Source organism: Pelecanus crispus, chromosome 3 (assembly GCF_030463565.1).
Source record: "Pelecanus crispus isolate bPelCri1 chromosome 3, bPelCri1.pri, whole genome shotgun sequence".
NCBI classification, from domain to species: Eukaryota; Metazoa; Chordata; class Aves; order Pelecaniformes; family Pelecanidae; genus Pelecanus; species Pelecanus crispus.
In genome coordinates this window covers 104,050,973-104,065,822 of record NC_134645.1, presented here as the reverse complement: position 1 = coordinate 104,065,822, position 14,850 = coordinate 104,050,973, and the positions used below count along the sequence as shown (strand labels likewise).

General features: G+C 39.4%; 1 protein-coding gene across 1 annotated transcript in view; it reads left to right on the top strand.

Moving 5' to 3' along the window:
• Positions 1-14,850, top strand: part of ZNF451 (zinc finger protein 451) — a 40,659-nt gene that overhangs the window by 19,299 nt on the left and 6,510 nt on the right. The window contains exons 8-12 of the mRNA XM_075707867.1: positions 501-648; positions 1,200-2,854; positions 3,937-4,071; positions 8,155-8,285; positions 9,250-9,436. Coding sequence (XP_075563982.1) covers positions 501-648; positions 1,200-2,854; positions 3,937-4,071; positions 8,155-8,285; positions 9,250-9,436 — 2,256 coding nt within the window. The remainder of the gene's footprint in view (positions 1-500; positions 649-1,199; positions 2,855-3,936; positions 4,072-8,154; positions 8,286-9,249; positions 9,437-14,850) is intronic.

Below are 14,850 nucleotides of genomic sequence, written 5' to 3'. Positions count from 1 at the left end.
AAAGTCCTGCACCTAAAAATTTAAGGAGAATTGACATTGAGGATGGGAAAGAGAGATGGTCGGAGTATGTGGGAACTTGTTAAATGAGTTGCATACTTTTTTCTTCTTTAAACACACTGTCTTTAAACAAAAGTGTATGTAGTAAGAGGAGACAGGTGGTGATAGGTGGAGGGGAAGAAGGTCAATAAGAACCTTCCTAAGAGAGATCTGACGTGACCTTGTAGAAGGAGGAAAAGGGAAGTAGGTCAGTCACCAAGTACGAAAAAGCAAGATGCAAACAGATTCAGATGTGAGATTGTTACAGAACTTTAAAAAAAAAAATCAATGCAGTTTCACTTAAAGCTTCCATTGCACAATTACTGTGACTCAGCTGACACACAGTAACTTGCTTTCTGAACCCTGTGACAAACGAGTACAATTGTAACTATGTCATCTGAGAGCTGAAATACTATGAAAGAACTCTAATGTGTGGTTGCACTCTCTGCCATTCCATATTATAGATGAAATGAAGGCTGGCCTTCCTCTACCTTTCCCATCCTATGCAAAGAACCTTCTGATATCTCTGTGCAAAGAGGTCCCCTTCCAAGTGAAGTGTCTATCCTGCTACCAGATACTACGCTCACACATGGAATTAACAGCTCATTTCAGGTTTGTGAGATGGCTGTCTTTGTAATATGAACATTCATAGATCAATAACAGATAGGCAGACTTGTCCTTAGTGGTGCTAGTGGATTTCATGGCATCTGCGACCATCTGAATGTTGACTTCCTGAGTAAACTATCAACAAACTGCCCCCCTTCCATGACTTTTACCCTACCTTACCCCACACAATCCATTGCAGAATGCTGATCGATGTCTGTATCCTTTTTGTTACTTTCTGTAACAGAACAACAGAACTTTGTTCCACTATTTCTAAGTTGGCAGCATTTGATTTCTAAAAATGTACTGAGTCAACAACATAAGCATCAATCTAAGTGCTAGTTTTGGAAATTAGCCCCTAATTCTCTTTAAAGTGCAGAGACTAGCTAGGCACTGCATGTTTTTGTTGGCAAGCTAGTAGGTGAGTTGAAGTATACAGAGGACACTACTTCCACGCACTAGTTGCTGTAGCTACTAGGTAATATTTCAAAGTACATCTGAAAGTTTAAAAATGTTTTGGATTATGATATAACCTCTATTTTTTTTTTAATCCATTCTAGAATACGTTGTCGTAATTCTGGGCCCGTGGCAGTCTCAGAGAAGAGCATCTCCCAAATTGCAGAGATATTTAAAACAAAAGGTCACTGTGAGAATTGTGATAAACTGTTTGCTGATAAGAATCAGATCACCCAGCATAAGCAAACCACTCAACATAACATTAAAGTTCTTACAATGGAAGAGTCCATCTTGATGTTCTGTCATATCAATGGAAAAAATAAAAACCAGTCTCACTTGTGCCATATTGTGGATCGGTCAAGACCACTGCTTAAAAGACATATGACTTCAAATGAGTCTACCAGTGAAAGGGGGTCTACTCCTTCAAAACGGAAGAGCTATGTAAAAGATAAAAATGAAGATCATGGAGCAAACCAAAGTCAAGCTAGTGCTTGCAAAGTAAAAGCCTGGTTTTGTGAATGCCTTCAAAAGTTTTTTACAGAAGAGTCAGTAGAGAAGCACATTTTATCAGCAAATAGGATCTGTCACAAGTGTGCTGTGTGTGGAAAGCTTGCTGAAAATTCAAGCATTATCCGCCTCCATATGAGTCGATTCCATGGGGGAGCACATTTGACTAATTTTCTTCTCTGGTGCAGAGCATGCTCTGTGGATCTTCTCAGAGAAGAGGATATTATGGGACATGTGACTGAATTTCATGGTGGCCATAGTTACTATTATGAGCAAGAAGCTCTAGAAGATGAACCTATGCCATCTGCTTCTGATGCAGCCTGTATTTCTGGAGGCGAAAGGAAAGACTGCATTCCTATTCCTGTGGAACTCTCCCCTGAAAAAAGTCCTGTTCTGGGAAAATGGCAATGCCGCATTTGTGAGGAGATGTTTGAATCTGAAGAGAGCGTCAAACAACATTGCATGTCCTTGGAAAGCCATGCATTTCACAGATACTGCTGTGGCTTATGCAGAAATCACTTTCGGAAAGTAGGAACGCTACAGCGACACTTCCAAGAGCACCATAACCAGGAGATACAGACTAAATATTTCTGTGGCCTTTGTGGTAATCTCTTCTTTGACACAGAAGAAGAATTTCTAATCCATTATAAGGACATTCATAGCAAGGACTACGCATTTGTGCCCGAGCAGATGGAAGTATCAATAAAAAAAGAGGAGGAGGACTTCCTCCCAGTAGAAAAAGGAGACTGTTTAACCTGCGGTTGCCGGACAACTTATATCTCCAGAATAAACAGGAGGAACGATTACGTGAATTGTCAGAAAGCCATGTTGCAAAAAGGAAACTTATGGTTTCGGTGCTGCTTCTGTTCTGCCACTGCACAGAATTTTGCTGATTTGGACAGTCATCTCAACAGTCACACGTCAGTGAAACATAAGGAAGAGATGTATGTTGTTAGATGTGCTGCATGCAACAAAAACTTCCATGATCTTCAGAGTGCACATCAGCACTATCACATGAAGCACTGCTTCTTGCAGAAACCTGATCTATCAAGTCTTTCATCAGAATCAGAAAATGCAGTATTCAAGTTCACAGCAAGTGGGGCTTGTGTGGACAGAAAACCTCACAAGCTAAAATTTCAAGCATCTCCATCCAAGACTGGGGAAAGACCACAGTCGTCTCCTCTGCAGGGACCAATACAGGGAAAGAAAAAAGAAGAGGAGAACTTGGCACGCTCTGAAGAATCTGGTGAAGGTTTGTAGAATTTTTTTTTAACATTAGAAGAATATTGTCGTCTTTAACACACTCTGTTTCTAAGTCAGTACAAGTATGTAGCATACCATTTGCCTACATCCAGTCTATAAATCATGTCAGAATTTAATATTTATTTCTCAAAGCTGCATTTTGAATTCTCGGTATTTGAGTTTCCAGAACTTGGACTCAACAATTCATTGCTCTATGCATGACATCTTTAAAAAACAAAAAGTAGGCAGATGTGAAAACCCTGGGACTGAAACATTTAATTTTCAAATTAGTTGAGAGCATAATCTGGTGTTAAAAGGAAGAGGACAATCAAGGACCCCAAACAGAGATCTAACTCCTAGAAATGTAAAAATGGTCTATAATATACACACATTCCCTTCTTTGTATGTATAAATATTTATGAGCCTGATAGTGCTTTCTATGTGGGCAGTGGTATTATAACACCATCTTCTCAGTTCCCTTAGCTTGCTAAAAATAATTTCAGCTGAGAATTTATATTCTCAGTATGTATTATGGTTTTTTTTGTCTTGTGCATGCAAATATTTTTCTTGGAAGTTCATGTCACTTCCAAGAACGACATCAAGAATGCTGAAGGTGTACCTTGTGTTCAAAAATTGGAAGTATTTTTAATAACGCTTTTGATTAAAAGGTTGACTTTTATGTTAGATATACAGCAAAAAGTATGTCTCTAAACATTTTACGTACTTTTATGTATGTAAGCAATTACATGTCACAGAGAGTTGCCATAGTAGGGGTTGCACAGTTGAATATTAAATGGACTATTAAAATGTCTCAGTGCAGGATAACAGCTTTCTGTGCTTACCACAAAACTATCCAGCTTTACACCATTGTATAGGTAGATTCTACTTTCTTTTGTCTCATTTGTGCGTTACTAAATGCTACTTCAGTTGATTTGAAAGCAAGGCAGTCACCAAATAGGATCGTGTTTTGTAACTTTTAGCTTATAGAGTAGTTGAATACATGAATTTTCAAAACCATATCTTAAGTTGATGTATGTTGGTTGACCAGAAAGTCAGGTGAACTTTAAATGCGTCCTTTCTGTCCCATTGAAGATGGTGAACTTCCTGATCTTGACTACCTGAGTACCATGACTCACATTGTGTTGGTGGATCTGGACAACTGGGGAAGCTTATTCACGCAGCTACCAGCTAACCTGAACCAAGGGACATTTATCTGGGGCTTTCAAGGTAAAAGTGATTGAAGGAAATAGGAAGATAAGATTAACAAGTCTACACAAATGCTTGAGCAGAGATTCTTTGAATCTGAGAGAATGAAGAACAGGAACAAGCAGCCACTAGAGCTTCTTAAGTCGCACTGTCACAGGCACCATGTAATAGAAACATTTTTGAACTTTTCTAATTCAGCCTTAACCTCCTCTGCTCTTAATATTCCTTGCAGAATATTGTTCCAGAATTGCTGAATAGTTTAGAAGTCTTTCTAGCTTCCCTGCTGAACTTATTTAGGCTGTATCATACTAGGCTTTCATAATTATCAGGGCAGCCATAATACTCGGAGATTATATTCTTTCTAAGTTCCAAGTGCTTGTCATAATATTCTTTTTCATTCCAAAAGACATTTTATGTTCTTGTACTTGAATTTTGTTCTGTCTCTGGCTTGCTCCTTAAGGATGTCCCTGGTCATCCTGTACATCAATAGGTGTATCTCACATCTGGAAGATACCAGTAGTGGTACAAGGTGACTGATGGAACTCATGTTGTTATGGGTGTGTAGGAAAACTTTTTGCGAAGTCTACCAGTAGCATCCCTTTAACTTGATACTTTTCCTTACTTGACTGTTCTTGAACCAACTTCTTGTCCACCTCATGCTTTTTCTACTGGTTTTCTCTGTACCTGCCTCTATAATTATTTTGCTTGTGGTACATTGAATACTCCAGTAAAGTCTAGATAAGGGATAGTTTCAGAATATTTATTGCCTGAAACATAGGCATCATCTTAACAGACTTGTAGGAGTTGTCAGGCACGTTTTACACTTAGTAAACACTGTTGCACTGCACTTCTTTATGTAATGTTCTTGATTATCTCTTCCTTTAGAAGATAATCAAGAACATCCTGAAAGCTGAGAGTTTTCATGCTGCTGAGGTTGGACAGAAAGGCCTGTTGATACCTGAATCAATGCTCCACCCCACACCACCCCCAACCCTGAAAAAGGTATTCCAGGTAGCTGATAAAGGCAGAGCGAGTACGTCTGTAAGTTCTTCAATCAGTCAGCTCTGCTCCTGGACCTGTAGTCTAACATCTGGTTCTTAGGAGTTCTGGGGTGAATCCTCTGGTCTTCTCTCTAAAGCGGGCTACACCCCTGAGTTTTGTGTTCTGCTCAGGCGTTACTTCTGTATCATTACCTGTATTGTCATTACCTAGCTTTTGGCCTCTCTGTACAGTAACAGTATTCTTGTGCACACACACACACATGCACAAAGCCACAGAAAATACTGATTTTGAGGGTTTAGATTATACCTAATCATCCTGGATTTCTATTTCATCCTTGCTGCCTTGTTGCTCCATTTATTTATATTCTCTTTTCTATATGGCTGAACAACCTGTTGTTTGTTCTTACTGTCTTTTGTGAGGCTTTGCCCAGCTTGACTTCTGGTCAAATTTCACTTTACCTCTGCATTCCTTGACTTCTAAGGCTATTGCGATTTGGGGTGTGGTTGTGTTTTTTAATTGGTGAAGGTTTGTTGTTTATTTCTATAGTTATTCAATCCACTTGGCCTTGGAAAAACATTATTTTTTTTCTTTTTCTACAGATAAAAATAAGAAACTATTAGGAATCTGACTTGAAGAAATGTCAGGCCTGTTTGACATCTAAAATCCAAAGCTACTGCCTCTGGGTTTTATAAATAATTATTTAGTAAAGAATAATTTTTCACAGTTATGTCAAACTTTCCCCACTTGAATTCAGACACTTGCTTTCAGTTGTACTTTGTTACTCTATTTAATTTACTGAAAACTGGTTTGTCAATTTTAATTGACCCAAGCTTGTTTGTTATGACAGGGTCTTCTGTGCTGTTACTATTTTTCCAAGGTTAAAATGCCCTAGTTTGATCCAGTAAGAAAAAACTGATTGAACCCAGGAATGTCTGAACTGCATTGTTGTCAGAAATGTCTCTTCTCTGACCTACCTAAGAAAGAGAAATAATCCATAGTACAGTTTTAGTGTTACTAATCTATTGTTAGGAACCTCTGTTAATAGGATAATCTTACCCAAAGGTACCTCTGCGCTAGTTAAGACGCTGTGCCAAGGGGTGTTCCAAACACAGGCACTTGCTAGCACAGCCCAGCCCATGTCAGCGTCAGGCAGTTTCTTGGTTCCCAGCAGAGTTGCTGCACGCAGGCTGCCTCATGGGAATGGCCCTTGGAGCACTTGAACTGAAAAACCCACGCCGAAGAGTTAATGGTGATTAAAATGAGCCATACTCATACCAGAGAATGCTTTAGCAGTTTATTAGTGTCAACTATATTGTTCCAGAGCCTGGGAACACTAAGGCTCCCAGGCACATCTGGATTTATTGTTGTAGGTGCCCTCTAATAATAATGGTTTACAGAGCTATTTGATGCAAGCTATTCTTGTTTGTTTTGCCTGTGAAAATATAGTGACATCTCTGTCTCTTCTGATTTTTTTCTGCATTTCCCAAACATTTCTGATTTTTTAAAAATTATTTTTATATGATATTTTTGCATTATTTCTGTTGTTCCTATTGCTAATACAGCCTTAGCTTTGCTTTGAGTTCCTCCATTGTATTTTTTGCCCAGGCTCTGGATTGTTTCTGTTTTCAGATATTCAGTTGTCCTTCACCCATTTGTGGTGTAGTTCTGCCAGAGTAAATACAGTTCTGTCATTGTTTTCAGCTGTCCTGGTCAAATGTTTATGTTGTACATGTATGCAGCCAAAAGCCAAGGCTGGTGATACAAGTCTTTCCCAAATAGCAGTGACCAAGGCTGTCACAACAGATGACAACAACTTGCAAATACCACTTTTCTCATGGACGGATACTACTAAATCGTTTCTGTGTAGTCTGTTACTAAATCTTTGAGCTTTGAGATAATTTTTGATACCGTCTTATAGCCATTAGGCTGACAAAGGCTGGGGGGGGAGAACAACAGCAAAAAAAAAACAAAACAGGAGAAATCTAATGAAGATTGCTTCTACTTCTTTGTCAGACTGGGGGTGGGCAGGTTGGAACACGCAATCCTCTGTAGCCTGTTTACTTGAGCCTTAGTTTCACATATCCTCACATGAAGTGCCATCAATGACTGCTTTCACTTTCCATCCAAAATCCTTTCTTACATCCAGCCACTCTGTGATCTGGTAGATAAAGCAACTTTTTTTCCTTCCCATTGCAGACCCATTATTTCTTAGCAGTTGGGAGTATCATGAAATTCTGATTCACTCCCTTCAAATTGTCCTTCTATTTGTTTGTCTTTTTATGTTGTCATAGTAACTACAAGCTCCTCTGTTTTTCCCTCTCTTCTTGAGAGACTTGCTGCTCCTTTCCTTTCCCTTGCAAGCTGTTTCAGCCTGGTATTCTTTTTATCTGTAGCAGGCCTGTTACTGAGCTCATCTCTGTTATCCAACTATTTTCTTAGCCTGTAACTACACGTTTTAGGATACTGTTGAGAAAATTCCTGTGCTTATTTTTTCCCCAGTTAAAGCCTCATTTTGCTTATCCTTGACTGCATCCAAGTGTTTGTCAGGACTCCAGCATTTGTTGCTCCAGTTCTTGGATCCTCTTTTTAAAGAGTTCTGACATGTGATGTGTCAGGCAGTTACAGAGTCTGTTGGAAATAGTCTTGAGCATTACATTAGTACAGGATTCTATAAGAGAAGCATTTCTATTACTTGTACTACGTTCCCAGAGCTTCTCTGCTTCTGCATGTTAACTGTAACTGCTTAAAACTGGAGAAAAAAAAAAAACAAACATTCTTGTGTCTAAATGCACGTGATATCTAAATGATAAGTTTTTCAGGATTAGAAGAAAAATTCATACAAAATTGAGTGAGAGGCTTTGTGTAGGATTGGACTAGCTACTTTTTCCTTTTTTGCTTTCTAATCCAAGAACAAGGGTTCTTTTGGGGTTTTGGTTATATGTTTATTTTAGCTTTCACATTGGTCAAAATAAATTCTGTCTTTAAAACCAGATTTATGTTTGCATTTGCCTTCTTGCATTCTTAATTCATGGTGGCATTTCTGATTTGTTGGGTTTTTTTGTTTGGGTTTTTTTTTTTTTTTTTTCCTTTTTCGCTGTTCAGGAGGATACAGCAACTGGAAACCTCCAGTGCAGTGCAAAATTTTCAATTATCTTAAGAGGATTGGATGTTTCTTTCTTCATCCACGTTGTGGTACCAGAAGAGAAGCAGCAGACTTTGCTATCTGTGTTCATGTAAGTTAGTGCATGTTTTCTTTATTGTTGTGTTTCTGTACCTGGAGAAGAGTGGCAGATGATATCTGCTGTTGGTGTTAAGTACTAATTACAGATGAGATTCTTAGATTCTCTTCACATGACCTCTACGTCCACTAAAAAGAATGATAAACCTGCCACTGAATTGAGTGGAGACAGCCTGTTGAGAAGTGATTTACCACTTCCCCCCTACCCCCCTTCTGTGGGAATAAAAAAGCTAACCTAAATAGGACATCAGTCTGTTGTGGAGGGTAAGGGGGCTGGTTAGGGAATGAGGAATAAAAAACCGCAATTCTTACAGTTTCTGTTTCAGAGAGAAATGTAACTCCTGCCTCTCTCTTCAGGTAGCCCAAATCTAGAGCCATCTTTAAGATGGAGTTGGATGTGTGCCAGTTTCAGAGACCCTGTTGGGCTGACAAAGAGCAGTGCCTCTCTTCAGTAGACCTGGGGCTTTGGCTGGGTTGGGAGAGGTGCAGTTGAAGGCCAGGAATCTGGGATGCCATGGGGACTCATGTTCTTAATATAGTGCTTTATCAGTTAGATAAAACTACTTGAGAATCTAATTATACGATATAAGCATGTTCTGCAAATGTGTTTGTATGTTACATTACACTTTTTTTATGATTCTTAAAATGCTCTGCACAGATGACTTGTTTTATGTGGAGATGGTTCTGAAATGCTGCTTTTTAGGAACTTGTTCCATACTCCATCTGTACTGTTCTGGTAGTCATTTCCTATATCTGTTGTCATATGTATAGAATAAATGTAGTGTCAAACTGTTGAAGTAATACCTTTCACAGTGGTATAATGTGCATTGGACCATAAAAATGGAGGTCAGTTGCTGTAGAAGGCTTTCCTATGAAGACCCGTCTTACAAAAAGGTAGCCAAACCCCATGAGATAAAAACATGATCTCAATTCAACACTTGTCATTTGTTTCTGTACAGGCTGGTCGTCTGGATGAGCACTTGCCCAAGCAAATTCCTTTCACTATACTTTCTGGAGACAAAAGCTTCCTGGAACTGGAAACTCAATTTAAGATGACCCAGCGATCAGCTCGCATCCTAAATCCTCACCACATTGAAGGAGACATGATGTGTGCCTTGCTAAACAGCATTTCAGATACCACAAAAGGTAGAAAGTAAACATTAAACACAGTCTTTCCAGTAAACCAATAGTTCTTTCCAATAAAAGAATTGAACAGTTGTGCTGGTAACACAGGCTGTTGCTTGATGCTTATATTGTACTGGTATTTCAATTAAATATAGATCAGAAAATCAATTTGCTTGGGGCAAGCTTTGAAAGCAGATTTAAGCATTTTTATTCAACATAACAAATGCTGTCCTCCCTGTGTTCTTTATTATAGCAGGAGACAAACTTTCAATCTGAAAACTCCTTTCTAGTTAAAGAGAAGCTGTTTAGAGCACTCTTGTGTGCGTATTTGTCAATTTGTGCTCAAATCTGCTTTGCTTTTTTTTTTTTCTTTTTTCCTGGGTCTGAAACAAATGTGACCCTGCTAAAGTGTCATTATTTCCCAAAATATCTCTGCCTATTTTAACTCTTGATTGTCTTCCTGGCCGCTTCCAGTCACTTGATATTTGTCTTCACTGGCACATGGCTCACACAACCATTGGGAGGAAAGATATCACTGAAAGCTTTTAAGTTTTCTAGAATGACACATTCTAGTTAATGGCACACTAAAACAATCACACTGGTTTTATATATAAATTTATATATAAAATAGGATAATCAAAGAGGTTTGAGCCAGGTCATTTTCACGCAAAGGATACTGGAGCTGAGATGAGTTTTAATACTTCTCAGTATTTTAACATATCTTGAAGTAAAGTTTTCCTAGAAGACCTGACATTTCTCTGCAGACATGTTACTGCTTTTCCTGGCTGCTGCTTGTGGTTTTGGGGGCTTGTAAATTGAGTGCATATTACAGAAAATTGTTTCTGAATTAGCCCCAAACTGTCTTCAGAAAAACACACTGCTAGTCTTGATGCAGGTGTATGAGAGCTATCACATGGTGCTGCAGTTCTGCCAGGAAGGTTGAAGTGGAGTGCTAGCACTGAATGGCGAATTGGCATCAACTGATCAAAGGAAAAAAGAAAGATAGGATAATTAAATGGTTTCCTGAAAAAAATTCTGTGGTGAGCTGGAATTGATTTATGTGCTTCTCATACAGAAAAGATGCTTGTAGAGTCTTCTGGCCACCCCAGGCATTTGCTGGTCTAGATTTTTCAGCTGGATTATGGAGATGTGATTCCCAGCCAGAAGCAGCCATACCAGTAAAATTTCTTCGTGTAGTTAATTACAGAACTGCCAGTTTCACTCCACAGTTATCCATAAAGCTACACATTGAATCATTGCACTCCCACTACAAATGTTTTCTTTGTAGAGCATATTGAAATTCCTAGATTGATAGATCTCTTCTAATGTAATTATAACTATAATAAAATATTAATGTGGGAGGCTGTTTTTGTTTTGGGAGCTTTGCATATTTTTGGGAGGGAGAGCTGGAAGAGAGCTGTAACTTGTAAGCAGTCAATTTAGGTGTAAGTCAGTTTAGCTGTAGAGGCTTCCTTTCTTGTACAGTTTGTTGTGCGTCTTAATGATATGAGACGGTGAGGAGAGGGGTTGCTACTTAAGGGTACTCTAGCTCCTTGCTTGGGTAGTTTTGCTAGTATAGCTTTATTCACTGGGGTATACTGGCTCAGAAGTGATGACTTTGATCTAACCATTTTCTGTGTATAAATTATACTCCAGTATTTTTTTTTTTATATTGGTCTTGCTTTTAGAAGTTGCCTAATCTAACCCTTCTTTCAATGTCTTTTACTATGTTAATACTTAATTTACTTTTATGGTGATGGGCACTATTGAGAGACCCCAAACCTTAAGTTGCTGGCTGAGTGATTGTTGTGCATCCCACTTAAGTTATGCATGTGCTTGTTAATTAAAAAAAAAAACCCACCACCACCACCACCCCCCCCCAAACCTTTGAGCAGGAAAGTGATGGAATCATGCATAAGTCTTTTGACTGTTAGCATTCCCTGGCAAACTTGTAAGGAACAGAATTGTCTTGAGCCATCCTTGGTCTGTTTCACCAGTCAGTGTCAGCTGGGGGGGGGTACCCAGATAGTGAGAGCTGCTTCTGTCTCCTGTTCCTGTATTAAAACAGGACATTTGAAAATTTAGGTTTGATAATAGGCCTGTGTTTGCTGTGTAGTGGGATGATGTCATTACCAAGAATCTATAAAGTTTTTTAAAAAAGATAAAGCCACCACAGAATACACATTTCATTGCGTGGCTCAGCAGCATCAGCAAGCATTTGCAAGTGGCAAGACCAGTATCGGGGGGCTGAGGTGGAAACCCATGCAATGTGTCATAGGCGGGTATAACCTGTTGTCCTGTTAGAGAAATGCAGCTGAATGTAAGGAAATACGAACAAGAATTGCTTGCTTTGTGACTTTCTCAAGCCTATGGCTATTATTCTGGAGGGAGAAATAAGTGAGAAACAGTTACCACAGAGAATTGTGTTGAAAACTATAAGACAGTTGTTGGTATTGGATGAGCTTCAGAATGAAAAAGCTATTTCCCTGAATCACCTTCACAGAGCTATCATTAGCTTGTGAGCAGCTGGATTGCGTTTGGATTGTGGCAATCTCTGGCAGTTGCACCTTGTGAACCATTTTACCATGTCAGCAGAACTGCTGTGGGAAGTGTGGTACGTGCATTCATTTTAAAATAAATAAATAAAAATAAAAGTTCCTGCATATGTTGCAACAGGATATCAACTGTATATTACCTTAGGAGTCCATTGGCTGTAGTGGGTGCATGAATTTCCTTTGAGGTCTGAAAAGAGTAGGCAAGACATCTATTCTTATTTGCTCTCTTCTGGTGTTAAACCTGTGTCATAAAGACAGAAGGGGTTTTTTTCTTTTATGCTGAAGGCATAGAACATGATCAAAGATTCATGCATGTTAATGGAGTGGCTTGAGAAGGGTAGAAGAGAAGAATTTTCAATGTCTCCCTTTGTAATTCCTTTGCAAAGAAAAGTTTGTAGTATGCAGAAAAATACCATCATTCCGTTGTCTTGACACTTGACATTTAGCCATGACAGTACTGCTACAGCTTATGCTTTTAATGAGTGCTGGAAAATGTTGAGGGCAAAACTGATGGTAGGTTAGGGGTCATCAGACCCATCCTGACACTGACAGGAATGCCACAACTTCTTGCTTGACAAATGTGGTTTTTGTGTAAGTTGATGGCTTTAGCTTAACTGTATTTCTCACAGTCATATTCAGATGAGATCCTTTATTGACTGAGCTCTTCAGTAAAACATACTTTTTTTTTTTAATAATAAGAGGACCAAATTTTTTGGAGTATTTCTTCTCCTTTCTTTTAAAGAGCCAGGCCCCATCTCATGAGACTGTCAAAATTAGTGGTGTAGTGATGTACTCTGTTGTCTGCTAAATAGCCACTGCACCTCTTTCACTGACCCATAAGGGTCATTTCCTCTGTGCTCAAGTGGAGTTGTCAGCCTGCATCTTCAATCTGCTACTGTGGCCTGAAGTGTTTAAATACTACTGAATGCAGCTTCTCTGAGAGTTTGGAAGAGCAGGATTTCAGTTCACTCTGAACACTGCTAAGCTTCCTAGCTCCCACTATCCCAGAAAGCTTTTGGTTTACATACAGCCAACAAAAGAATTTAAGAGGAGTTAAGAATTAATTTACAGAAGACGTTGAGAATTGCTTGCCTTCTCATTAGTCAAGTTTTTGTGGGTGTTGAGGTCCAATACGAACACCACATCTGACCCCAGCCTCTGGTTTTTCTGAACCTTCAGTTAACACAGTCTGCAAATGACTAAAGATAGGTCACAGCCTCCAGCCCCCGAAGAGACTGAATGTGAAGGGCATGAGCGCCTGCAGTGTGGTGCATCATGAATGAATGGTAGTTAATCCAGTAAGCATCTATTCCTTTATTTACACTGTTATGACAGTGGCCGCAGCCTGTTGCAGTAGGGAGTGATAAAAAAGTCACCCTTGAGTTGTAATCTTGTGTTTAGCTACAACAGGAAGTTACTATTGGCTTTGGTATGCCAGTGGCATCTCTTGTGTGCATCTTTGAATATATGTGTATGCCCTAGGGAGAAAGCGATAATGTTAAGACCTGAGATATGAACAAGAATTGTTGCCAAGCAGATGAACTGGGAAGGCCTCACCACTCAGATCATACAAAAAATTCCTCAAGGTTTCATATAATCTGGTTGTGAGTTTGAGAGGTGTCTAAGATGAAGGTTAAATGAAAGTCTGAGTGACCATCATGGTATTGGTCATAGTTTCCAAAAAATGCAATTGGAGGAGGGTGGGGGATTTAGAGCTTTATTTTTAGCCATGCTACACTTGAATGAACAGATGAATGAGCACCTGTAGGGAGAGATAGACAGAGTGAAGCTTTAGTTTGCATGGAGGAAGAGAGGTCTTGTGTATTTGTGAACCCTCAGCAGGGAGTAGCTGTACTTGCATTTACAGATGATGTTACCCTAATGAGGAAATGGAGATAAGAGCAGTAAGTATTGGGGAGGAGTATGTGGGGAGGATCCTCCAGGGACATATTGAAGAAGAAATAAAGGAAAGGATTCTGGAAGCCAAAGAACAGTATTTTAAAAGCAGCATAATCACACATACTGAACATGATTGCAAACGAAGGTAAGGATGGGGTACTGATCTTAAGTTTTTGGCTAAGTAGTTACTAGGATCTTGAATGAGGTAACTTTAATGGTATCCTTAAGGTACGGTAGCACAAAAACTTCAGACATGAACTGTAAAAGGAAAAGGATCAGTGGTTGGAGAGACAGTGAGTTAAATGTGGTATTAACATCACCATACATTGGGATGGGAAAGAGGCAGATGGAATTGGGAGCTACTGAAAAGACCAAGAGAAGGGGCATCGTAGGAGAGAGAAGCGGAGGTTGGGTGTGAGACTGCACAACGAGTGAAGTAGTCAGGAGATGCGTTAAGTTGCGCAGCAGGGAAGGGAAACAGTCTCTGGTGAGACAGAGGAAGTGGTAAACCTGATGGAAATTATTAAGGGGATGGTGGTAACTAGGGAGGTTGCAAGAGAAGATGATCAGATACAGGGGCAGAATTATGCTGAGCCATGTGGGCAGCTAATCCTAATTCAAGCAGTGGCGCTTCAATGTCAGGACAGTGGGTGGCGCTTGCATTCTGTGAAAGTTTACCAGTATCTTCCCAGAATAGGTTTCTATGACAGACTCATGAAATGTCAAAAAATCACTATATTTGCTCCCATCTATGGGCTTAATCTTTCTGAGCTCTATATTCATCCAGAATTTGCTTTCCTGCTTTTTTGTTCTTCCAGCAGGAATTTGGCAATACCTGAAGACAATAGCGAGCAGCAGGATTTCTTTGAGAGAGTAGGTACAGTCAGAGTTTCTTAGCTGTTGTTTATTTAACAAAATGTACTAGAGAAGAGGCCATATCTTAAGATCTCTTGGCTGAGAAACTGGGCAATTGCTTTTCCT